Source organism: Ahaetulla prasina, chromosome 2 (genome assembly GCF_028640845.1).
Source record: "Ahaetulla prasina isolate Xishuangbanna chromosome 2, ASM2864084v1, whole genome shotgun sequence".
NCBI classification, from domain to species: domain Eukaryota; kingdom Metazoa; phylum Chordata; class Lepidosauria; order Squamata; family Colubridae; genus Ahaetulla; species Ahaetulla prasina.
In genome coordinates, this window is record NC_080540.1 from 13,334,061 (window position 1) to 13,358,331 (window position 24,271).

General features: G+C 50.5%; 1 protein-coding gene across 2 annotated transcripts in view; it reads right to left on the minus strand.

Annotated features, from left to right (window-relative positions):
- Window positions 1-24,271, minus strand: part of PRRT1 (proline rich transmembrane protein 1) — a 62,249-nt gene that overhangs the window by 13,649 nt on the left and 24,329 nt on the right. The window contains exon 2 of one of the 2 annotated variants that reach the window (XM_058171716.1): window positions 3,702-4,037. In XM_058171716.1, the coding sequence (XP_058027699.1) occupies window positions 3,702-4,037 (336 nt within the window). Of the gene's footprint in view, window positions 1-3,701; window positions 4,109-24,271 lie in introns of both variants that reach the window. The other variant, XM_058171715.1, reaches the window with a different exon arrangement.

Here is a 24,271-nt window from a genome sequence, read left to right on the forward strand (position 1 = left end):
TTTGGAGAACAGCCCGACTCCCTCTTCTTTGTGGCAGCCCCTGAGATATTGGAACACAGCTATCATGTCTCCCCTAGTCCTTCTTTTCATTAAACTAGACATACCCAGTTCCTGCAACCGTTCTTCATATGTTTTAGCCTCCAGTCCCCTAATCATCTTCGTTGCTCTTCTCTGCACTCTTTCTAGAGTCTCAACATCTTTTACATCGTATGCACCAAAACTGGATGCAATATTCCAAGTGTGGCCTTACCAAGGCATTATAAAGTGGTACTAACACTTCACGTGATCTTGATTCTATCCTCTGTTTATGCAGCCCAGAACTGTGTTGGCTTTTTAGCAGCTGCTGGCTCATATCTAAATGGTTGTCCACTAGGACTCCAAGATCCCTCTCACAGGTACCTTTTCAGCTGGCTCCTGACAAGCAAAGTCAATGCGGGAAGCCAGATTCATTTAATGACCACATGATTCACTTAACAACTGCAGTGATTTGCTTAACGATTATGAAATCAGACATGACTCGCTTAACAACCGCCTTGCTTAGCAGTGGAAATTCTGATCCCAAATGTGGTCTTAAAGACTATAAGAAAGTCCCAAACTAATACAGGTAGTCCTCGACCTACAACCACAATTGAGCCCAACATTTCCGTTGCTAACTGAGACATTGGTTAAGTGAGTTTTGTCCCATTTTACAACCTTTCTTGCCACCGTTGTTAAACAGACCATTGCAGTTATTAAGTCAGTAACATGCTTGTTAAGTGAATCTGGGTTCCCCATTGACTTTGCTTGTCAGAAGGTCACAAAAGGGGATCATGTGACCTGGGACCCAGCAACGGTCATAAATACGAACCCGTTGCCAAGCATCTGAATCATATGATCACACGGATGATGAGGGGTGCTGTGGCCTATAGCTGGAGCTCTCACCTTACAATCAGGAGGCTGTGAGTTCGATCCTAGGTAGCCTCCTAGGTAGAGGCAGATATTTCTCTCTCTGGACACAATGAGGATGTATCTGCTGAACAAAACTCCACATTGGTGACAGGAAGGGCATCCGGCCATTAAAAAACACCCTGCTAGTTCCATTCAGTTGCCCAGACTCCACCCCGCAAGGGATTATGGGGTCGTTAAATGAGAATGATGATGATCATCATAGGGGTGATGCTGTTGTGTCTGTGCCCCCCGAGCCGGGCCCCCTGCCAGAAAGTGACTCGGAAAGTGAGGGGCAAGGGCCATCAGGACTTACCTCTGGAGCACCGGCTTCCCTGGCCTCCGTCCCCTGACTCTTTCCCCCTAACAAATGTCTCGCTTAGCAACAGAAGCTTGGGGCTCCGTTGTGGTCATAAGTCGAGGACTACCTGTAGTTACAACAACTGCAGTGTCCTTGGGTCATGCGATTGCCATTTGTGACCTTTTTACTTTATATATAATAACAGAGTTGGAAGGGACCTTGGAGGCCTTCTAGTCCAACCCCTGCCCAGGCAGGAAACCCTACACCATCTCACTCAGATGGTTATCCAACATTTTCTTAAAATTTCCAGTGTTGGAGCATTCACAACTTCTGCAGGCAAGTTGTTCCACTTATTAATTGTTCTAACTGTCAGGAAATTTCTCCTTAGTTCTAAGTTGCTTCTTTCCTTGATCAGTTTCCACCCATTGCTTCTTGTTCTACCCTCAGGTGCTTTGGAGAACAGCCCGACTCCCTCTTCTTTGTGGCAACCTTGAGATATTGGAACAGTGCTATCATGTCTCCCCTAGTCCTTCTTTTCATTAAACTAGACATACCCAGTTTCTGCAACCGTTCTTCATATGTTTTAGCCTCCAGTCCCCTAATCCTCTTTGTTGCTCTTCTCTGCACTCTTTCTAGAGTCTCAACATCTTTTTTACATCGTGGCGACCAAAACTGGATGCAATATTCCAAGTGTGGCCTTACCAAGGCATTATAAAGTGGTACTAACACTTCACGTGATCTTGATTCTATCCCTCTGTTTATGCAGCCCAGAACTGTGTTGGCTTTTTTAGCAGCTGCTGCACACTGCTGGCTCATATCTAAATGGTTGTCCACTAGGACTCCAAGATCCCTCTCACAGGTACCTTTTCAGCTGGCTCCTGACAAGCAAAGTCAATGCGGGAAGCCAGATTCATTTAATGACCACATGATTCACTTAACAACTGCAGTGATTTGCTTAACGATTATGAAATCAGACATGACTCGCTTAACAACCGCCTTGCTTAGCAGTGGAAATTCTGATCCCAAATGTGGTCTTAAAGACTATAAGAAAGTCCCAAACTAATACAGGTAGTCCTCGACCTACAACCACAATTGAGCCCAACATTTCCGTTGCTAACTGAGACATTGGTTAAGTGAGTTTTGTCCCATTTTACAACCTTTCTTGCCACCGTTGTTAAACAGACCATTGCAGTTATTAAGTCAGTAACATGCTTGTTAAGTGAATCTGGGTTCCCCATTGACTTTGCTCGTCAGAAGGTCACAAAAGGGGATCATGTGACCTGGGACCCAGCAACGGTCATAAATACGAACCCGTTGCCAAGCATCTGAATCATATGATCACACGGATGATGAGGGGTGCTGTGGCCTATAGCTGGAGCTCTCGCCTTACAATCAGGAGGCTGTGAGTTCGATCCTAGGTAGCCTCCTAGGTAGAGGCAGATATTTCTCTCTCTGGACACAATGAGGATGTATCTGCTGAACAAAACTCCACATTGGTGACAGGAAGGGCATCCAGCCATTAAAAAACATCCTGCTAGTTCCATTCAGTTGCCCAGACTCCAGCCCGCAAGGGATTATGGGGTCGTTAAATGAGAATGATGATGTTCATCATAGGGGTGATGCTGCTGTGTCTGTGCCCCCCGAGCCGGGCCCCCTGCCAGAAAGTGACTTGGAAAGTGAGGGGCAAGGGCCATCAGGACTTACCTCTGGAGCACCGGCTTCCCTGGCCTCCGTCCCCTGACTCTTTCCCCCCCCAGGCCACGCCTCCAAACCCGGCTGATGGCAATTAGGCCTGGCTGGACCCTAGGTTTCGTAGGCAGGAGAGGTGGGAACAACAGAAGCAGGGGTGGGGCAGGCCTAGGAAGTGCTGAGTCATGGAGCCACACCCCACAGGATATAAAAGCAGCAAGGGCTGCTATACCACTTCGTGGCAAGCAAATCAACTGCTTAGAGGGAGAATTAGAGCTGAAGTCCTGTTTGTTCCTGGTTTCCTGGCTGACTCATCAAGAGAGATAACAGAGACACTTGGCATACGCTCCCTAGTTTGCTGCCAGAGCTGATAGTTGCCGGCTAATTAAGTCATCGCTCGTGTCTCCCGGATTGCAGAGGGGGACAGAACAGATGCAAACACCGTAAGTGTGAAAAATAGAATAGAATAGAATAGAATTTTTTATTGGCCAAGTGTGATTGGACACACAAGGAATTTGTCTTGGTGCATATGCTCTCAGTGTGCATAAAAGAAAAGATACATTCATCAAGAATTCTAAGGTACAACACTTAATGATAGTCGTAGGGTACAAATTGGTACAAAAAATGGTCATAAGTCATTTTTTTTCAGTGCCATTGTAACTTCGAACGGTCACTAAATGAACTGTTGTAAATCAAGGATTACCTATAAGAAAGTCCCCAAACTAATACAACCCCAAGAACTTCTCTGGTTTTTATTATGGTATTTATTCTGAGCATAAATACTCACCGCCCCGACAGGGTAGACCGGCACATATGCCGTACAAGGCTGTAGCTGAACCGGATACCCTGGGTGCATGTAGCCTCCAATGGGAAGGGTCCCGACAGGCGGATGCGTCTGCACTACGTAGCCCTGGGCAGCTCCGTTGAACTGAGTTTCCTGCATGTAGGGGTCAGGGGGGAGGCGGGGGAGGGTGGCAGAATGATGGCGGGGCGGGCGCGGGAGGGTGGCTGACGTGGGGGGAGGCCTGGGGAGGGTAGCAGCCCCTCCAAGCCGGGGCAAAGTGGCTGTTCCTGAATGCACAACCGTAGCAGAGGAATCGCTGTATCCCGGGACGGGAGCATCCTGGGGAGGGGGAGGTTGCAAAGGGGTGTTGTAAGGTGGGGGGGAAGTGTGTGGGGCGGAATCAGGAAGTCCTAAAGGGGGGGGGGTGGAGAGAGAGAAAGGTGTAAAGATAAAAGAAACCACCAAAAATTACATGTTAGTGCAGAAAAAGCTCTCGGCAAAGGAAAACCCGGTGAAAACTTGGTGAAAAGCCATGTGGTTATATTTATTCCTGTTCTATCAACACTCGGTTTCCCTGCCTGATCTATTCTGCGTCCAAAACACAAATGTACCCATTCAAAATAGATATTTGAAAAACCCAACTCCCAAACATGAGCAGTAGACTACGCAGCCGGCTTGCAATCTGCTACACCGTTCCAGCGTTCAAAATACAGATTAAAAACAGCAACCGAGACAGATAAGTGTACCAAGGTTAGCTCAGCCCACATTTTCCCCTCGGTTTAGGTTATTTTTACCAAAGCAAGATCTAATCGGGGTGGAACAAACCTCAAAGTTTGTCAGGAGAAATGCAACGTGATACCAACGCCCGTGTTGCTTTCTGACTGACCAACCGTCCAGAAACAAAGAGACCTAATTCTGTCGCACTGACAACTGCCAAGAAATGGATGTTCAGTCTTCCTAGTTCTCTCATAAGTCTGAAACCCCCACTAGAAAAAAGTTTGCCTGCGTAAAACAGGATGTAGCATTAACACCGATTTCTCCTACTGTATATAGGGTTTGACATCAGCCCTTCAAGATAGATCAGGTCAGGAAAGGCGGGGGGGGGGTGTGTGTGACCAAGAACACAGGTTAGTCCTCGACTTACAATTGAGCCCAAAATTTCTGTTGCTAAGCAAGACTGTTGTTAAGTGAATTTTGTTCCATTTTACCACAGTTGCTAAGTGAATCACTGCAGTTATTATAGCAATAGCACTTAGACTTATATATCGCTTCACAGTGCTTTTTACAGCCTTCTCTAAGCGGTTGACAGACTCAGCTTATTGCCCCCAACAATCTGAGTCCTCCTTTTACCGACCGCGGAAGGATAGAAGGCTGAGTCAACCTTGAGTCTGGTGAGATTTGAACTGCCAAATTGCAGGCAGTCAGCAGAAGCAGCCTGCAATACTGCATTCTAACCACTGCGCCACCTCGGCTCATAATGTTAGCAATAATAGTCTGTAGAATATTTCAATATTCTGTAGAATATTTTTTTTTATTATTACTTTTTTTTTTTAATGTTACAAACAAAAAAGAAAATACATTTTCCACCCTTGTGCTATACATAAAAAAAAAGGAAGATTTGGGTCTTCGGATATATCCTCATGATTGCCAAAATCCACGTTCTCGAGGTCACAGGTACCGAAGCGTCCAATGTTCCAATAGTCCACAAATGGTTTCCAAGTCTTCCAGAAAATATCTTCTTTATACACACCACTTCTAATTTTAATATCACATGTCATTTTATCATTTAAAGCTAATTTCCACATTTCAGAATTCCACTCTTCTATTCTAAAAATCACATCTAGTTTCCAATATCTAGCTATTATAATTCTACCTATTATAATCATAATTCTAATCAATTCTTTTTCATATTTTGTTAATTCTATTTCCTTAATTACCAACAATAATATAGTTTCCACTCTCAATGTTATTACTTTCCCCATCATTTCAAATATCATTTTCTCCAATTGTTGCCAAAACTTTTAACCTTATCACAATTATACCACATATGTTCATAAGTCCCCAATTCCATCTCACATCTCCAACATTTTTTACTAATTTTTTTATCCATTTGTGACAATCTTACTGGAGTCAAATACCATTTCCAAACAACTTTATAATTATGCTCTTTAATCCTTATAGATAAAGTTCTCATAATTCTACTATTCCAATTCACATTCCAATCTGACTCTGGTATTTCAATATTAAGATCTTTTTCCCAATTTGTCCTCATCACTCTTTGTAATTTTTCATCAGAGTTTATAATCTTATAAACCCTACTAACGAGTCCCTTTAGCCCAATTTCATCTTTCATAATCCGAGATACTAAATATTCAAATTCAGTTTCACATCTATTTATCGAATAATTTTCCCTTAATTTTTTTGTCCATTTTTCTATCTGTATTTTTTCAAACCAGCTTAACCCTAATTTTTCAGTAATTTCTTTGTTCCTCCTTTCATTTTCTAAAACTTTTAACCAATCTCCAATAGTTTCTATATTTTCATCTTTAATCACTTCATTACGTTTTATATTATTTTTAATCGGCCAATTTCCAATTGTCTTCCCCAAAAAGATTATATCCGGAATTAAAATTTTAACAAAATAAGACTAAAATGTGATAAGACATTGCGGAGCTGTGTATTATGCAAACCTAGCTCGAATAAAAACTAGGGAAAGAGGGGCGTGCAGCATAAAGTGATGCCTTGCAGAATTAAATTTTCCTCCCTGTTTTTCCTTTTCCAACTTGGTATTCCACACTGATGGAACGTGGTCTTCCTCATTCTTAATACTCATCCATTTTCTTTTACTTTGGTGCATTCCCACACAGAAGTGGGAATCAAGGATTCTGAAGGAAAAATACAAATTTTTCAGACTGTGCAACTATGCTATTTTTTTTGAATTGGGAGATGTATTCCGAGGTCCAGCCTGAAAAATGAGAACATTAATAATAATAATAATAATAATAATATTTTAATTTGTATACCGCCCTTCTCCCGAAGGACTCAGGGCGGTGAACAGGCAGATAAAATATAAATACACACAATAATTTAAAACAACCCTTAAAAAACTAATTTAAATGCCCAAAACGTTAAAAACATACTCCCCTATAAAATAACACAATTTTAAAAACCCATCTAATAAAAATAAAAATCAGGCTAGTCCAGCCATATGAAATAAATAAGTTTTAAGTTCGCGAAAGGTCCTAAGGTCAGGTAATTGTCGAGTCCGAGGGGAAGTTCGTTCCACAGGGTGAGCTCCCACAGAAGGCCCTCCCCTGGGGCCGCCAGTCGACACTGTTTGGCTGACGGCACCCTGAGGAGTCCCTCTCTGGGAGCGCGTGACGATGGGAGATAGAAGCCGGCAGTAGGCGGTCCCGTAGATAGCCGGTCCTAAGCCATGGAGCGCTTTAAAGGTGGTAACCAATACCTTGAAGCGCACCCGAAAACAACAGGTAGCCAGTGCAGTCTGCGCAGGATAGGTGTTATGTGGGAGCTCGAGCTCCCTCAATAACCCAGCAGCGCATTCTGAACTAGCTGAAGTCTCCGGTGCTCTTCAAGGAGCCCCATGTAGAGAGCATTGCAGTAGTCCAGGCGAGAGGTAACAAGGGCATGAGTGACTGTGCATAAGGCATCCCGTCCAGGAAGGGCGCAACTGGCGGATCAGGCGAACCTGATAAAATGCTCTCCTGGAGACGGTCGCCAAATGGTCTTCAAAGGACAACCGCCATCCAGGAGCACGCCCAAGTTGCGTACCTTCTCCATCGGGCCAATGATTCACCCCGACAGACAGCCGCATCTGCAGCTGACTGTACCGAGGTGCCGGCATCCACAGCCACTCCGCCTTGGAGGGATTAAGTTTGAGCCTGTTCCTCCCCATCCAGACCCATCGGCTTCCAGACACCGGGACAACACTTGACAGCTTCACTGGGGTGGCCGGGGTGGAAAAGTACAGCTGGGTGTCATCAGCGACAGTTGGTATCTCACCCCAAAGCCACTGATGATCTCACCCAGCGGCTTCATATAGATGTTGAACAGGAGGGTGAGAGAATCGCCCTGTGGCACCCCACATGAGGCACCAGGTGATCTCTGCCCCCTGTCAACACCGTCTGCGTCCGATCAGAGAGGTAGGAGGAGAACCACCGATAAGCGGTGCCTCCCACTCCCAACCCTCCAAGCGCAGCAGGATACCATGGTCGATGGTATCAAAAGCCGCTGAGAGGTCTAATAGGACCAGGGCAGAGGTAACCTATCCTGGCCCTCCAGAGATCATCCACCAGCGCGACCAAAGCTGTCTCCGTGCTGTATCCGGGCGGAAGCGGACTGGAGCAGGTCTAGATAGACAGTTTCATCCAGGTACTGGGGTAGCTGACATGCCACCACACTCTCTACAACCTTCGCCGTGGCGAAGATTGAGACTGGCGATAGTTCCTAAAACAGCTGGGTCCAGGAAGGCTTCTTGAGGAGGGGTCTCACCACAGCCTCTTTCAAGGCGCGGAAAGACCCCTCCGCAGAGAAGCATTTGTAATCCCTGGAGCCAGCCTGTCACCTCCTGAGTAGCCAGTACTAACCAGGAGGCACGGATCCAGTAAACATGTGGTGGCATTCAGCCTGCCCAGCAACCTGTCCATGTCCTCGGAGTCACAGGATCAAAGTCATCCCAAACCACCTCAACAAGACGGTCCTCGGAACCCTCGCCTGGATCTACCCAATTTTGATCCAATCCGTCCCGAAGCTGAGCGATTTTGTCGATAGATAACGTTAAACTCCTCGGCACGCCCTTGTAGGGTCCTCCGCCTCCTGTTGGAGGAGGCGGGTCACCAAACAGGGCGGCCGGGCGGTTATCTGCCGACGCAATGAGGGAGGAAACGCCGCCGCCCCTCATTGCCACTAGGTAGGTCCTACTATAGGACCTAACTAGTGTCCGTCAGCCTCAGAGCGGCTGGATCTCCAGGCACTCTCTAGGCGTCTTCTCCGCGTTCATCTCCCTCAGCTCCTCGGAGAACCAAGGAGCTGGTTGAGACTGGCGCCGGGTCAGAGGCATAGACGACACGGTCCAAAGCTCCAGCCGCGGCCCGTTCCCAGGCCGCAACTAGCTCTTCAGTCGAGTCGTGGGACAGGTGTTCGGAAACGCCCAAGCTCCGTCAGAACCTCTCCGGGTCCATCAGGCGCCTGGGACGGAACCAACGCATTGGTTCCGTCTCCCTGGTGGGTAGCGGTCAGAAAGTCTAGGCGAAGGAGAAAATGATCTGACCATGACAAAGGTTCCACAACTAAATCGTTTAAAACCAGATCATTAAACCACTGGCCAGAGATAAAAATCAGGTCTAGGTACCTCCCCCGTGGGTAGGCCGTCAATTAACTGAATCAGGTCCATGGCCGTCATGGAAGCCATGAACTCCTGAGCTGTTGAGGATGCTACGCCGCTGATGGCAATTGAAATCCCCATGACCAGCAGTCTGGGGTCTCAACTGCCAACCCCCGGCAAGCACTCCAACAACTCAGGCAGGGCTGTAGTCACGCAGCAAGGAGCCAGGTACGTGATCAACATGCCCACCTGAGTTCTGGCCCACTTCACGAAGAGGATTCACACCCAGCTATCTGAGGCACAGTGGTCTCCTCGGCTCCAGACTCTCCTTGATGATAACCGCCACCCTCCACCCCTACCCTGGGCCTCGGCTGATGGAATGCTCGGAAGCCTGGTGGGCACATCTCCACTAGGGGAACCCCTTCAGTGCCCAACCAGGTCTCCGGCCCATAACGTCATGGTCCCTTCCTGAATAAGATCTGAGATCAGGGGCTTTATTAACGCGGACCTGGCATTACATAACATCAGCCGGAGGCCCAGGTCCCGATTATCCTGGCCACTCGGGTCACGGGAAATTGGGGGCGGAGCACGCAATCGTCAAACAGCGAGGGCGAGCCCCAAACCTGATGTGGCCCCGCCATATCTGCTCTCCCACTTACCGTAATAATAGCTCACCCTGACAAACTGGAACGACACCCTCGCCATAACCCCAGGACCTATTAAGTTACACACATGGTGGACCTAGCCCCTTCCTGATGGGCCCATCACCCCAGAACCAAACCCGTCATTTCCTCCCCTTAAAATTCCCTTAAAACCCCTGTAAAAAACGACAAAACAGTTCATTAAAATCCCTAAGCCTCTTCTTGCATGCCAACTCTCGGGTTCCAAAACCCGTCATTGAGATGTGCCCTCGATAGTGTGGAGGGCCAGACCTGCGAGAGGGAATCTCGAGGGCAAGAAGGTGAGTTGAAAATCTTCGCATCAATAAAAATACAGCACAGTCAGTCCATCCAAGCCGGTCAAGATGGCAAATGTCATTGCAGCAAGACTAGAGTCCTGGCTGGCGAGATGGACAATGGACTTCCAGGATTCCGTGGGGCCTTATTCTCACCCCCCCAAAGCATTTCACTTTCCCAGGTCCAGATGATAAGCCATTCTCCTCCGTCAGTCCGTGCCTTGGTGTTACAGTCACTCTGGGCCTTGATGTCAGAAAAAGGGGTCTAAAGAGGGCCAGCCTGCCTCAACTCCTCCTCTGGGCGACCCTCCAGATGACATCCGATCCTGCGCTACCACTCAGCGACCGATCCTCTCCTATCTCCTCGTCTCTGGCAAATGATGGAGAAAAGTACTCAAAAGTTCTCAAGCGTTGATGAGTCCTCGGCCCCTGGGGTAGGGGAGGCCGTCCGCCAACATGCCACCGGGCGGAGCCGAGGCCAGGCGCAACCACATGACATCACCCCAGCCATGGCCCACCAGAGGACAGAGGCCTTCCAAGGCCAGAGAAGTGCCAGGTTCATCATGAAAAGTCTTCAGTGGGAGGGGGCCGGAGACCCAAAGTCAGCTGGCGAGAGGAGCCAAGCAGGCAAGGGAGACCAGAGCCTAGAGCCACAAAGAGCTGAGCCACCACAGGGCCGGACCAAAGAGCAGGCCCAGGCCGGCCGTGGGAGGCATCGAGACGCCGCTGAAGCCGCAAGCCTCCGAGCCCACCAGCTGTTCGAGGCTCGGAGGGAGCTGAGGAGCCGCCAAGCAGCTGAGCCCCACCCAGCGGCCGCTGAGGCCGCCAAGCAGCTGAGACCGGCGGCGCTGAGGAGCCGCCAAAGCTGAGCCCCACCGGCCACCGCCCCAAGCGGCCGTGAGCGAAACAGGCCTAGGAAGCCGCGGAGAAGCCGCGGAGCTGAAGCCGCCGCCGAGACCGCCGAGCCTATCAGCTGTTCCGAGGCTCGTCCCGCCAGCCCCAGCCCAAACGCCGCTTCAGATGTTCTCCGGCAGGGTCCGGGACCGAGGGCCAAAACAGCCCCTCGGTCCCAGACCCAAACCATAACTGCAGGAAGATCCTCACGCCATCTTCGCATCGCAAAGGAAAAACATTACTTAGTAGCCAAACATCTTTATTTTTTAAGAAGCGATCAACATATGAATGATAAGGTAGCTAATCTGTTTTAATTGCACGATTGTTGTATGCTATATGGATCAAATACTGGACATATATTGGGGGGAAAACAATAGAGCAGAGCAGAGCAGAGCAGAGCAGAATAGAATAGAATAGAATTGAATTGAATAGAATAGAATAGAACTTCCGAACCGCCACCCACCATCGCAGGGAGACGGAACCTACACGTTGGTTCCGTCCCAGGCGCCTGATGGACCCTGAGAGGTTCCTGACGGAGCTTGGGCCATTCCCTGAGGATCTGGCCCACGGCACGACTGAGGAACTAGTTGCGGCCTGGGAACAGGCGCGGGCCTTGGACCGTGTCGTGCCTTTGACCTCTGACCCGCAGATCTCGTCCTGGCCTTGGTTCTCCGAGGCTGAGAGATGAAACGCGGAGAAGACGCTGAGAACAGAGGTCCAGTCATTCCGAAGCTGATCGGACACTAGTTAGGTCTATTCTAGGACCTACCTGTAACAATGAGGGAGGCGCAACCACCCTGGCAGATAACACACCGCCGCGCCCTGTTTGGTGACCCGTTCCTCCTTCATCAGGAGGTGCGGATGACCCGTTACAGGGGCGTGCCGAGGAGTTTAGTGGTTATCTATATGACAAAATCGCTCAGCTCCGGGATGGTCTGGACGAATTACAGATGATCAGCGAGGAGAGGCAGTCTTGTTGAGTCTGTTTGGGATGAATTTGACCCTGTGGCTCCGGGAGTGGACAGGTTGTTGGGAGGCTCAGCGCCACTACATGTTTATTGGATCCGTGTCCTTCCTGGCTGGTGCTCCAGGAGGTGACATGAGGCTGGCTCCAGAGGATTATAAATGCTTCTTGTTGGAAGGGTTTTCCTGCGCCTTGAAAGAGGCGGTGGTGAGACCCTCCTTAAAGCCCTCTTTGACCCAAATTTTGGGAAATTATCGGCAGTCTCCAACCTGGCCGATGCAAGGTTGTAGAGTCTGTAGGCGCGTCAGCTACCCCAATACCTGGAAGAATCCCCTATCTAGACCGTTCCAGTCCGACTCCGACCGGTTAAACGGAGACAGCTTTGGTCGCATTGGTGGATGATCTCTGGAGGCCAGGGACAGGGGTTATTCCTCTGCCCTGGTCCTATTAGACTCTCTCAGCGGCTTTTGACACCATCGACCATGGTATCTTGCTGCGCCGGCTGGGGATTGGGAGTGGAGGCACCGTTTGGGTGGTTCTCCCATCTCCGACAGTCATGACGGTGTGACAGGAGGGCAGAGGTGAGCCAGGGCCCTCACTTGGGGGTGCCGCAGTATTCTCTCGCCTTCTGTTCAACATCTACATGAAACATTGGGTGAGATCATTAGTGGCTTTGTGAAGTACCATCAGTCGCTGATGACACTCAGCTGTACTTCTCCACCCCAGGTCATCCCAATGAAGTTGTTGAAGTGCTGTCCGGTGTTTGGAAGCTGCGGGTCTGGATGGGGAGAAACAGGCTCAAGCTCAATCCCTCAAGGGAGTGGCTGTGGATGCATCTCGATTCAGTCAGCGAGTTGGAGGCGAGTTATTGGCCCCAAAGGATAGGTGTGCAACTTAGGGGTCCTCCTGATGGCGCTGTCGTTTGAAGATCATCTGACGGCCGTCTCCAGGGGGCCTTCCACCAGGTTCGCCTCGTTCGCAGTTGCGCCTTCCTTGATCGGGATGCCTTGTGCACAGTCACTCACCTTTTCGTTACCTCTCGCTTGGATTATTGTAATGCTCTCTACATGGGGCTCCCTTGAGGTGCACTCGAAGGCTTCAGCTAGTCAGAATGCAGCTGCGCGGTGATAGAGGGAGTTCTACCTCCCATGTAACACCTCTCCTCGCAGACTGCACTGGCTTCCTGTGGCTTCGGGTGCACTTTAAGGTTTTGGTTATGACCTTTAAAGCGCTCCATGGCTTAGGGCGGGTACTTACGGGACCGCCTACTGTTACCATATGCCTCCCACCGACCCGTCACGCTCTCACAGAGAGGACTTCTCAGGGTGCCGTCCGCCAAGCAATGTCGGCTGGCGGCCCCAGGAAGGTCCTTCTGTGGGGGCTCCTACACTCTGGAACGAACTTCCCCGGGTTTACGCCAAATACCTGACCTTCGGACCTTTCGCCGCGAACTGAAGACACATCTTTTTATTCGCGCGGGGCTGGGTTAATTTTTATGGATTTTATAGTTATTATTAATTTTAAACGGGGTTTTAGTTTTTTATAGATTTTTAAATTTTTAGGCAAATTATAATAAGTTTTTTAATTTTATATTTTATATATAGTGTCTTGTTTGTTTTTATTTGCCTGTACACCGCCCTGAGTCCTGCGGGAGAAGGGCGGTATAAAAATTTAATAAATGAAATGAAATGAAACTGAATAGAATAGAATAGAATAGAATTCTTTATTGGCCAAATGTGATTAGACACACAAGGAATTTTGTCTTTGGTGTATATGCTCTCAATGTACATAAGGAGAATAAAATACATTCATCAAGAATAAAAAGATACAACACTTAGTGATAGTCAAGGTTACTAATAAGCTATCAAATCGTACTAGGAAACAAATAAAAACAATATAAATTGAAAGATACAAGCAACATGGTTATAATAATAAGTTGGAAGAGATAGATACGAGGAAGGAAGAGAAGAATAATAGTAATACAGTCTTAGTGAATTATATAGTGTTGTGGGAATTAGTTGTTAAGCAGAGTGATAGCATTTGGGGAAAAACTGTCTTTGTGTCTAGTTGTTCTGGTAGGTTTCCTAGCGTGGATTCTGTTAAACACATGGTCCAAAGAAGCCCTATTGAGTTATTTCTGAGTGGGGAGGCAAGTGGTGTGATTTTGGTTACATAAACTATTTCCCTTCCAGTCTCAACATAGCAGATTGATTTCTGGAGGACAAATGAAGCATAAAAGTGTCAACAACAACAAAAGGCATAGAGCTGGAACACCAATGTCACAGCCTTGGCTTGAGAGGAGACAGTCCCTTAATGTAATACACGGGTGTCCCTCATTCCCACCAAGACGCAGAGTCCAAGTTGGCTGGAAGGCAGCTTCTCCATGATACCAATGAGCTGAAATACTTGTGGTTGTGGTTTATCTTCCTTCAGTCGATACTAGGCACGTATGCTTCCCTTCAAATCAGTCTCTTTTTTTTTATAATAGAATAACAGAGTTGGAAGGGACCTTGGAGGTCTTCTAGTCCAACCCCCTGCTTAGGCAGGAAACCCTACACCACTTCAGACAAATGGTTATCCAACATCTTCTTAAAAACTTCCAGTGTTGGAGCATTCACAACTTCTGCAGGCAAGTTGTTCCACTCATTAATTGTTCTGACTGTCAGGAAATTTCTCCTTAGTTCTAAGTTGCTTCTCTCCTTGATTAGTTTCCGCCAGTAGTGAGTTTCAATTTTTTTTTTTACTACTGGTTCAGTGGGTGTGGCTTGGTGGGTGTGGCATAGCTTGGTGGGTGTGGCAGGGGAAGGATACTGTAAAATATCCATTCCCACCCCACTCCAGGGGAAAGTTACTGCAAAATCCCCACTTCCTCCTGATCAGCTGGGAGGCAGAGAACAGTTGGGGGCAGGCCAGTCAGAATTTTTACTACCGGTTCTCTGAACTACTCAAAATTTCCGCTACCGGTTCTCCAGAACTGGTAAGAACCTGCTGAAACCCACCTCTGGTTTCCACCCATTGGTTCTTATTTTACCCTCAGGGGCTTTGGAGAATAGCTTGACTCCCTCTTCTTTGTAGCAGCCCCTCAAAGATTGGAACAATTGCTATCATGTCTCTCCTAGTCCTTCTTTTTATTAAACTAGACCTACCTAGTTCCTGCAACTGTTCTTCATATGTTTTAGCCTCCAGTCCCTAATCATCTTTGTTGCTCTTCTCTGCACTCTTTCTAGAGTCTCAACATCTTTTTTACATCGTGGCGACCAAAACTGAATGCAATATTCCAAGTGTGGCCTTACCAAGGCATTATAAAGTGGTATTAACACGTCACGTGATCTTGATTCTATCCCTCTGTTTATGCAGCCCAGAACTGTGTTGGCTTTTTTGGCTGATTCTTGACATACCCAAACTGCCCAATTTTCTTGGCAAGATTTTTGGGAAGTGCTTTGCTCCTGTCTTTTTCCTTGTTGCAGAAGACTCCTGAGAAAAAGGGCTGAGAAAAATATCTATATACCTCTCACATCCTGGACAAAAATTATTTCAACTCCCCCCCTCAGGATGCTGCTATAGGGCATTGCGTGCCAAAACAATTATACAGAGAGACGGGTTTTTTTCCCCTTGTGGCGTCACTCTGCTGAACAACTAATTCCCACAGCCCTGATTTATGTCTAAGGATATTTATCCATTTAGTAGGACTGCATTCCTATTATCGTAAAGGTGCTTTTTTCAGGAGGCAACCTTGTTTTTCCTTTTGAGGACGTTTCACTTCTCATCCAAGAAGCTTCTTCAGCTCTGACAGGATGACCTGCTGTCTGCAAGGAATATAAATCCTTCCATTCCTCACTATCCTGTCAGAGCTGAAGAAGCTTCTTGGATGAGAAGCAAAATGTCTTCAAAAGGAAAAACAAGAAAGTCCAGTTGCCTCCTGAAAGAAGCACCTTCAGGACAACCATGACCTGGATGACTGAGAATCTCTACAGACTTACTGCTATTACCCTTCTCATCTTTCCTGCTACCTTCTCCTGTTGGTATCTTATGATTATATCACTTTGTTGTTTGTATGTACATTGAAAGCTTACGCACAGGAGACAAAATTCCTTGCGTGTCCAATCACACTTGGCCAATAAAGTATGCTGTTCTACTGTGGCTGGCCAAGGAAACAAACCGGTTTGTTTCCTTGGCCGACCACAGTAGCACGCGCATGCACAGGGGTGGGGAGGATGCGTGGGGGGCCACGTGTGTGTTGGGGGGGGTCACACACGCATGCGCAGGAGGCTGGGCTTGCAGGGGGATCGTGTGCATTGTATTATGGGTGTGGGCATGCACACAGACGTATTTGTGCGCACTCATGCACTTTGGGCACTCGGTGCAGAAAAGGTTAGCCATCACTGCTCTAGAGGCTTTCCTCGAGCCCCTGGGAGAGGGAAAATGGCCTCCCCAGGCTCCAGAGGTCCTCTGGAGGCTGGAAAGTCTGTTTTTCACCCTCCCTGAGCTTCTGTGCATGCTCTCACTTAACTGCATCCAAAATGGGCCACATGGGGACTCTTAGAAGGGGAGTGGTGGGCGGGGCCAGCCAGGAGTGGGATTTGAGGGTTCTCCAAACTGCACAGAATCTTAGCTAGAGGTTCTCCTGAACCCTCTGCGAACCCCCAGCAGCCCACCCCTGAGTGTGCCCCTGGCCAAAATTATTATTATTATTATTATTATTTATTAAATTTTTATACCGCCCTTCTCCCAAAGGACTCAGGGCGGTGTACAGCCAGAATAAACAAAGATATATACAATTTAAAACAACATTTAAAAAGAGCAAATTTTAGAGGCTGATTATTAAAATTTAAGTTAAAAAGTTAAAAATAATAAAACCCAATTAAAATACATCACTAATTATGCCAGTCCCGCTTTAATGAATAAATATGTTTTGAGCTCACGACGGAAGGTCCGAAGATCAGGCACTTGACGCAGGCCGGGGGGAAGTTCGTTCCAGAGCGTCACTGCCCCCACAGAGAAGGCCCTACTCCTGGGGGCCGCCAGCCGACACTGTTTGGCGGACGGCACCCTGAGGAGACCCTCTCTGTGCGAGCGTACGGGTCAATGGGAGGCAAAGGGTAACAGCAGGCGGTCTCGTAAGTACCCGGGTCCTAAGCCATGGAGCGCTTTAAAGATAGTTACCAAAATCTTGAAGCGCACCCGAAAGACCACAGGAAGCCAGTGCAAGCTACGGAGCAGCGATGTCACGTGGGAGCCACGAGCCTCCCATCACGCAGCCGCATTCTGGACTAACTGCAGCCTCCGGGTGCACCTCAAGGGCAGCCCCATGTAGAGAGCATTGCAATAATCCAGCCTAGACGTAACCAGAGCGTGAGTGACCGTGCATAAGGCATCACGGTCAAGGAAGGGACGCAGGCTGTTCTGTTTCCCTTCCCCCAATACTCCCAGCAAAGAGTCCGTCAAAGGCCTTCCTTTTTTCCTTTTATTTACATAGATACATGTCCTGGCCACGTCTACCCACGGGCCTGCCAAGTTTCTGGAGATAACGAGGAAATTATAGATAAGGCCAGAATTACTCACGAATATATTCTTCCCTCCATTAAAACAGCGCCAATTCATTAGCTCGCGCCAACTCATTACTTTGTCCAAGACAAAAAACCAGGAAGTCCCGCCTCCTATTTATAGTCTCTGCAGATGTCACTGCATGACAATTATGACTTGGCTTTGTCCCAACTCTTCCGCTGCTGCGCACGCCGATCAAGCCTTCGTAATCTTGCGTCCCTCCAAAACTGTTCTTGGGCGTTGCCAAATCAGAAGAAGGCCCGGAGAATCAGGCCTTGCCGGCCCCTCCCTTTGAGTGGGTGCCAGGAGGAGAGGGCTCAAGAGAAGCAGGGCTTGCCAGGTCTTCTCCTCATTTTCTGAATCATCCGAGTCCAGGAGTCTGGGTCCAGGAACCTGGGTCACAACACTATCCTCACCGCAGGGCCCTTCCCCGGGCTGACGATCGGGATGCGGTCGGGCTGGGTTCTGCTCATGGAAGGCCTGCACCAGGTCAGGGCATGAACGCCGGAGGCATCTACCCAGGAGAAATCAGTCCCGTATCCCTTCCACGCGATCAAATATTGGAAGCGACCCTTTAGCCAGCGAGAGTCTCACGCTGTGGACTTCAGATTCCTCCGACCCGCCCTCGGCGACAGTGACGGGTGCTGTTGGGCACCGGGGACTCGTGTGGCCTCAGGAACCAGAAGGGACCGGTGAAAACGGGTGGATCCGCATGGATCGTGGCAGGGTCAGTCGGTAGGCTACCGGGTTGATGACTGCCTCGACAGGGAACGGGCCGATGAATCGGTGGTCCAACTTCTTTACCGGCGGTCGGACGGGAGGTGTTTGGTGGAGAGCCACACCGGTCTCCAACTGCCAGCGGGGCGTTGCCCGTCGGGAGCGGTCAGCGGACCGTTGTAGTCCTCCTTTGCCCGATTCAGCTGCTGGCGTACCAACTGTTGGACCGCATGCAATTCCGTCAGGAAGGTCTGCATTCGGGAACAGGAGAGTCCGTGGTGCCAGAGGAAGAGCAGCGGATGGTACCCCACATTGGCAAAGAACGGGTCATCTGAGTAGAGGTGTGCTGAGAGTTGTTAAAAGCAAACTCCGCCAGAGACAGGTAGTCGGCCCAGTTGTCCTGTTGCTGGTTGATGAAGCAACGGAGATACTGTTCCAGTATACCGATGACCTTCTCTGTACCCCGTCGGTCTCCGGATGGTGCGATGACGACAGACATACCTGCACCTCCAACGCGCCATCAGGCTCTTCCAGAAGCGGGCTGTGAACTGAACTCCGCGGTCCGAAACCACCCTGTCCGGTAGACCATGGAGGCGGAAGATGTGCTGCAGAAAGAGGCGGGCGTTTTGCGGCTGTGGGCAGTCCGCGGCATGGGATGAAGTGTGCCATCTTGGTGAGCATGTCCACCACCACCAGCACCGTGGTGAACCCAGAGGACGGCGGCAGGTCTGTCAGGAAATCCATAGAGATCGCCCCAGGGTCTGTCGGGTGTCGGCAAGGGTTGGAGGAGCCGGGAGGGGCCCCGTGGCGGTCTTGGCTTGCCGGCACGGTACGCAGGATGTCACGTAGGCATGTATATCATGCCGCACTGGGCCACCAAAAGGTCCGTGTCACCAGGTGGAGGGTCTTGAAGAACCCAAAATGTCCTGCTGCAGGGTTGTCGTGGCACTGGGTCATGACGAGGGCTCGGAGTGGTCCTGTGGGCACATATAATCGCCCAAACTTGAGTAAGTCCTCCTCCAAGGTCCAAGGAGGCGTGGGGCCCACCTCCGCTCTCCTTTGCTGCGACCAGGCGTCCTGGCGCTGCGCCTCGCACCTGGGCCCGCAAGTCCACTGGCTCCGTGCTGCGGCCAAGGCTTCTGCCGCAGCACTGTCCGTGGAGGAAGGGGTCCTTGGCGCAGAGGTACTCTGGCTTGCGGGACAGGGCATCCGCCCTCCGGTTGTGACCGCTGGGAATGTAGGTCACGCGGAAGTTGAACCGGGCAAAAAACAACGACCACCGGATCTGCCGCTGGTTTAACTTCCGAGCTGTGCTGAGGTGCTCGAGATTCCGATGGTCCGTTCGGACCTCCACCTGATGTCGGGCCCCCTCCAGATGGTGTCGCCAAGCCTCCAATGCAGCCTTGATAGCCAGCAACTCTTTTCCCAGATAGTGTAGTTGCGCCGGAAGGGTTGAGTTTCCGGGAGTAGTAAGCGCGGGAAAAGTGTGCCACCATTCGTCGGAGCCTGTAGCAGCACCGCTCCCAGAGCCACATTGGACGCGTCCGTTTCCACCACAAAAGGCTGGAGCGGGTCGGGATGCCTCAGGACGGGTTCTGTGACGAAGGCTTTCTTGAGGGCTGTGAATGCTTCTTGCTGCGGGGACCCCACGAATGCAACCTTCTTCCTGAGGAGCTGGGTAAGTGGAGCTGTCAGTGTGGCGAAGCCCGGGATGAAGGTCCGGTAGTAGTTGGCGAAGCCAGCAGGCGCTGAACATCCTTCACCCGACGAGGGCTTCCCAGCTACACAAAGCTTCTACTTTACATGGGTCCATGGCTATGCCTCGGGCGAGATGATATGCCCGAGGAATTCTATGGAAGTCCGGAAGAAGACGCATTTCTCAACCGCATTGAGTTGTTGCTCCATAGCGTTGCAGAACCAGACTGACGTGTCGAAGGTGGCTTTCCTGGACCGGGAGTAAATCAGGATGTCGCCGAGGTAGATAACCACGAACCGATCCAACATGTCTCGGAACACGTCGTTCATGAAGTGCTGAAAAACGGCGGGAGCATTGGTCAACCCAAATGGCATGACAGTGTATTCGTAGTGTCCGTATCGGGTGCCGAATGCCGTCTTCCATTCGTCTCCTTCTCGTATCCGCACCAGGTTGTAGGCCCCCCGGAGATCGAGCTTGGTGAAGATCGTGGCCTCCCGCAACCTTTCCAGTAGCTCCGGCATGAGCGGCAGGGGTAGCGATTCCGCACCGTAATGGCGTTAGCCGGCGGTAATCACAGCATAGGCGCAAGTCCCTGTCTTCTTCTTCACAAAGAGGACCGGGGCCGAGAGGGACTTTGAAGGCGGATGAACCCTCGGGCCAGGTTTTTGTCCAGGAAGTCCCTGAGGCGGCCAACTCGGGCTCCGACATGGAATACAGGCGTCCCACAGGCAGTGGTGCGTTGGGCAGAAGGTCCACGGGGCAATCGTGGGGCCGATGCGGGAGTCGGTCCGCCTCCTTCTCGCTGAACACGTCGGCGAAGTCCGTCAGCTCAGGAGGCAAGGTGATGGCAGCGGTGGGGACGTTCTGGCCGGCACAGGTGTGGCGGATGTGATCGACGCACTGCAGACTCGGGAAAGAGATGGCGTTCCGCGACCAGGCCACCTGAGGATCGTGGGTCCGAAGCCAGGCCAACCCAAGGACCAAGGGAAAATGAAGGTCCGCCGTGACATAAAACTGGATCGCCTCCTCATGGTCCCCAATAGCCAGGCGCAAAGGCTGGGTGGCGAATTTAATGGGGCCGGACACCAGTTCTCGTCCATCAATTGTCTCTACCCGCATCGGAGGGTCCACCGGAACCACGGGGACCGCAAACTGGGTCACAAAGGCCTGGTCCATAAAGTTTGTTGTGGCCCCTGAGTCCACCAGCGCATGCGCCTGGAGCCCGTCCGACTGGTTCCCCAACCATATCCGTGTGTCCAGAATCAGATGCCGAGGGGGCCCAGAGTCTACTTCCATAGCGTCAGTGGGGCTTAGTACGTGCCCGACCTAGGGTTTCCCAGGTCGGGCCTGCTCCGCTTCGATTGGTCACGCTGTGATTCGGGGACGGCGTCGTGCCCCACTTCGCTTTCTGGGGCAAGAAGCGGCGGCAGTGGCGGGCACCCCACAGTACAGGCACAATCCCCTTGGCGCCTCCGGTTCCGCTCCTGGGCTGTTAGGCGAGGTCTGGCCGCTCCCAACTCCATGGGCTCTTCCGCAGCGGTTACAAAACGTGGGGCGACCCTGGGTGCTGGTGGTGCAGGAAGTGGGGTGCAGATGTTGACGGAGGGTCCCGGGGTGCGACGGGACGGTCGCCGTGCAGACGGGCATCGAGGCGGAGACAAAGGGCACCAAGTTGTCGAGGGTCCGCGGCGCCCACGCGGGCCAGCTCGTCTTGCAATTCCTCTGAGAGTCCCTCCTGGGCAACGTCCACCAGCGCTGCATCATTCCAGTCAGAGTCCTGGCACAAAAGACGAAATTCGCGATGTACTCCTGCAGGCGTTTCCTTGACGGAGTTCCTTAAGGCGCCTGGTTGCCGTCAGCATTCGAACGGGTCCTCATACATGGTGCGAGGTGCTGCCAAAACGCTGTTGGTCCGCCAGCAGGGGCTGTCCTGGAGCAAGAGGGCGTGGCCCATCGAGCAGCCAAGCTGGAAAGAAGGTTAATCACGAAGGCCACCTTAGCCCGGTCGTCTGGGAAATCCTCTGGCCTCATAGCCATGTAGAGCTGGCACTGTCCCAAGAAGGTCGGGAACATCTCAGGCTGCCCAGAAAACTTATCCGGCACGGTTATCGGGCACTTGCGACGAGGAGGAGGTGGGAGGATGGGGGCTGCAGGCACATTCCTGGCAGCAAGTTGGCCTGCCAAGTGAGCCACTTGCTGCTGGAGCTGTTGATTAGCCGCGTGTAGCTGCTCTAACTGCTGCTGTACCTGCTGCTGATCCATCTTTGGTGGAAGATGTTTTAGTCAGGTCTTGGACAAAATGTTCTGTTTCCCTTCCCCCAATACTCCCAGCAAAGAGTCCGTCAAAGGCCTTCCTTTTTTCCTTTTATTTACATAGATACATGTCCTGGCCACGTCTACCCACGGGCCTGCCAAGTTTCTGGAGATAACGAGGAAATTATAGATAAGGCCAGAATTACTCACGAATATATTCTTCCCTCCATTAAAACAGCGCCAATTCATTAGCTCGCGCCAACTCATTACTTTGTCCAAGACAAAAAACCAGGAAGTCCCGCCTCCTATTTATAGTCTCTGCAGATGTCACTGCATGACAATTATGACTTGGCTTTGTCCCAACTCTTCCGCTGCTGCGCACGCCGATCAAGCCTTCGTAACCTTGCGTCCCTCCAAAACTGTTCTTGGGGCGTTGCCAAATCAGAAGAAGGCCCGGGAGAATCAGGCCTTGCCGGCCCCTCCCTTTGAGTGGGTGCCAGGGAGGGAGAGGGCTCAAGAGAAGCAGGGCTTGCCAGGTCTTCTCCCTCATTTTCTGAATCATCCGAGTCCAGGAGTCTGGGTCCAGGAACCTGGGTCACAACACAGGCGAACCTGGTAAAAAGCCCTCCTGGCGACGGCCACCAGGTGTTCATCAAAAGACAGCCGTCCATCCAGGAGGACGCCCAAGTTGCGAACCACCTCCTTTGGGGCCACTAACTGCTTTCAACAGTCAGCTGCAGATGCAGCTGACTGTACCGGGATGCCGCATCCACAGCCACTCCGTCTTGGAGGGATTGAGCTTGAGTCTGTTTCTCCCCATCCAGACCCGCATAGCTTCCAGGCACCGGGACAGCACTTGACCGCCTGCTGGGGTGGTCCGGGTGGAGAAGTACAGCTGAGTATCATCAGCGTACAGATGATAACTCACCGAAACCACTGATGACCTCACCCAGCGGCTTCATATAGATGTTGAACAGGGTAGGCGAGAGAATCGACCCTGAGGCACCCACAAGTGAGGCGCCTCGAGGGCGACCTCTGCCCCCTGTCAACACCGTCTCACAGTCAGAGATAGGAGGAGAACCACCGATAAACGGTGCCCCCCACTCCCAATCCCTCCAACTGGCGCAGCAGGATACCATGGTCGATGGTATCGAAAGCCGCTGAGAGATCTAATAGGACCAAGGCAGAGGAGCAACCCCTGGCCCTGGCCCTCCAGAGGTCATCCACCAACGCGACCAAAGCCGTCTCCGTGCTATAACCGGGTCGGAAGCCGGACTGGAACGGGTCTAGTTTCCTCCAGGTGCTGGGGGAGCTGCCATGCAACCACACTCTCTACAACCTTCGCCACAAAGCGAAGGTTGGAGACTGGACGATAGTTACCCAAAATAGCTGGGTCCAGGGAAGGCTTCTTGAGGAGAGGTCTCACCACCGCCTCCTTCAAGGCGGCGGGGAAAACCCCTTCCATCAAAGAAGCATTTATAATCCCCTGGAGTCAGCCTCGTGTCACTTCCTGAGCAGCCAGCACTAACCAGGAAGGGCACGGGTCCAGTAAACACGTAGTTGCATGTAACCTCCCCAGCAACCTGTCCATGTCCTCGGGAGCCACAGAATCGAACTCATCCCAAGTAACCTCAACAAGACGTGTCTCTGTCATCTCAGCTGGATCCTCGCAATCTTGGTCCAAACTATCCCGAAGTTGAACGATTTTATCGTATAGATAACCGTTAAACTCCTCAGCTCGTCCCTGTAAGGGGTCATCCCGTCCCTCTTGATGGAGGAGGGAACGGGTCACCCGAAATAGGGCAAAATAGCACCCGAGTTGGAAAGATAGATTAATATCTTTTTATTTATGCATATTTCAAACCACCTGGGATGATCTCACTGCCGCCACACCAGAAGCAGTTGGTTAGCTTCCTCAGATATTGAATTATGACATGTAACCCATTGCAATTCTATGGCTCCATATTATGGTGATTTTATTACTCTTAATTTAATATATTATTTCCTATATTGCATTGTCCACATATGTATGACGCTTCTTTTAAACTAAATTTGTGTATCAGTGATTGTATGACCTACGTAGATGCCACACGCCACAGAAAATAAATAAAATTGATAGCGATAGTACTTAGACTTATATACCGCTTCATAGTGCTTTACAGCCCTACAACCAGAGGTGGGCTTCAGCGGTTCCCCCAGCACTGGA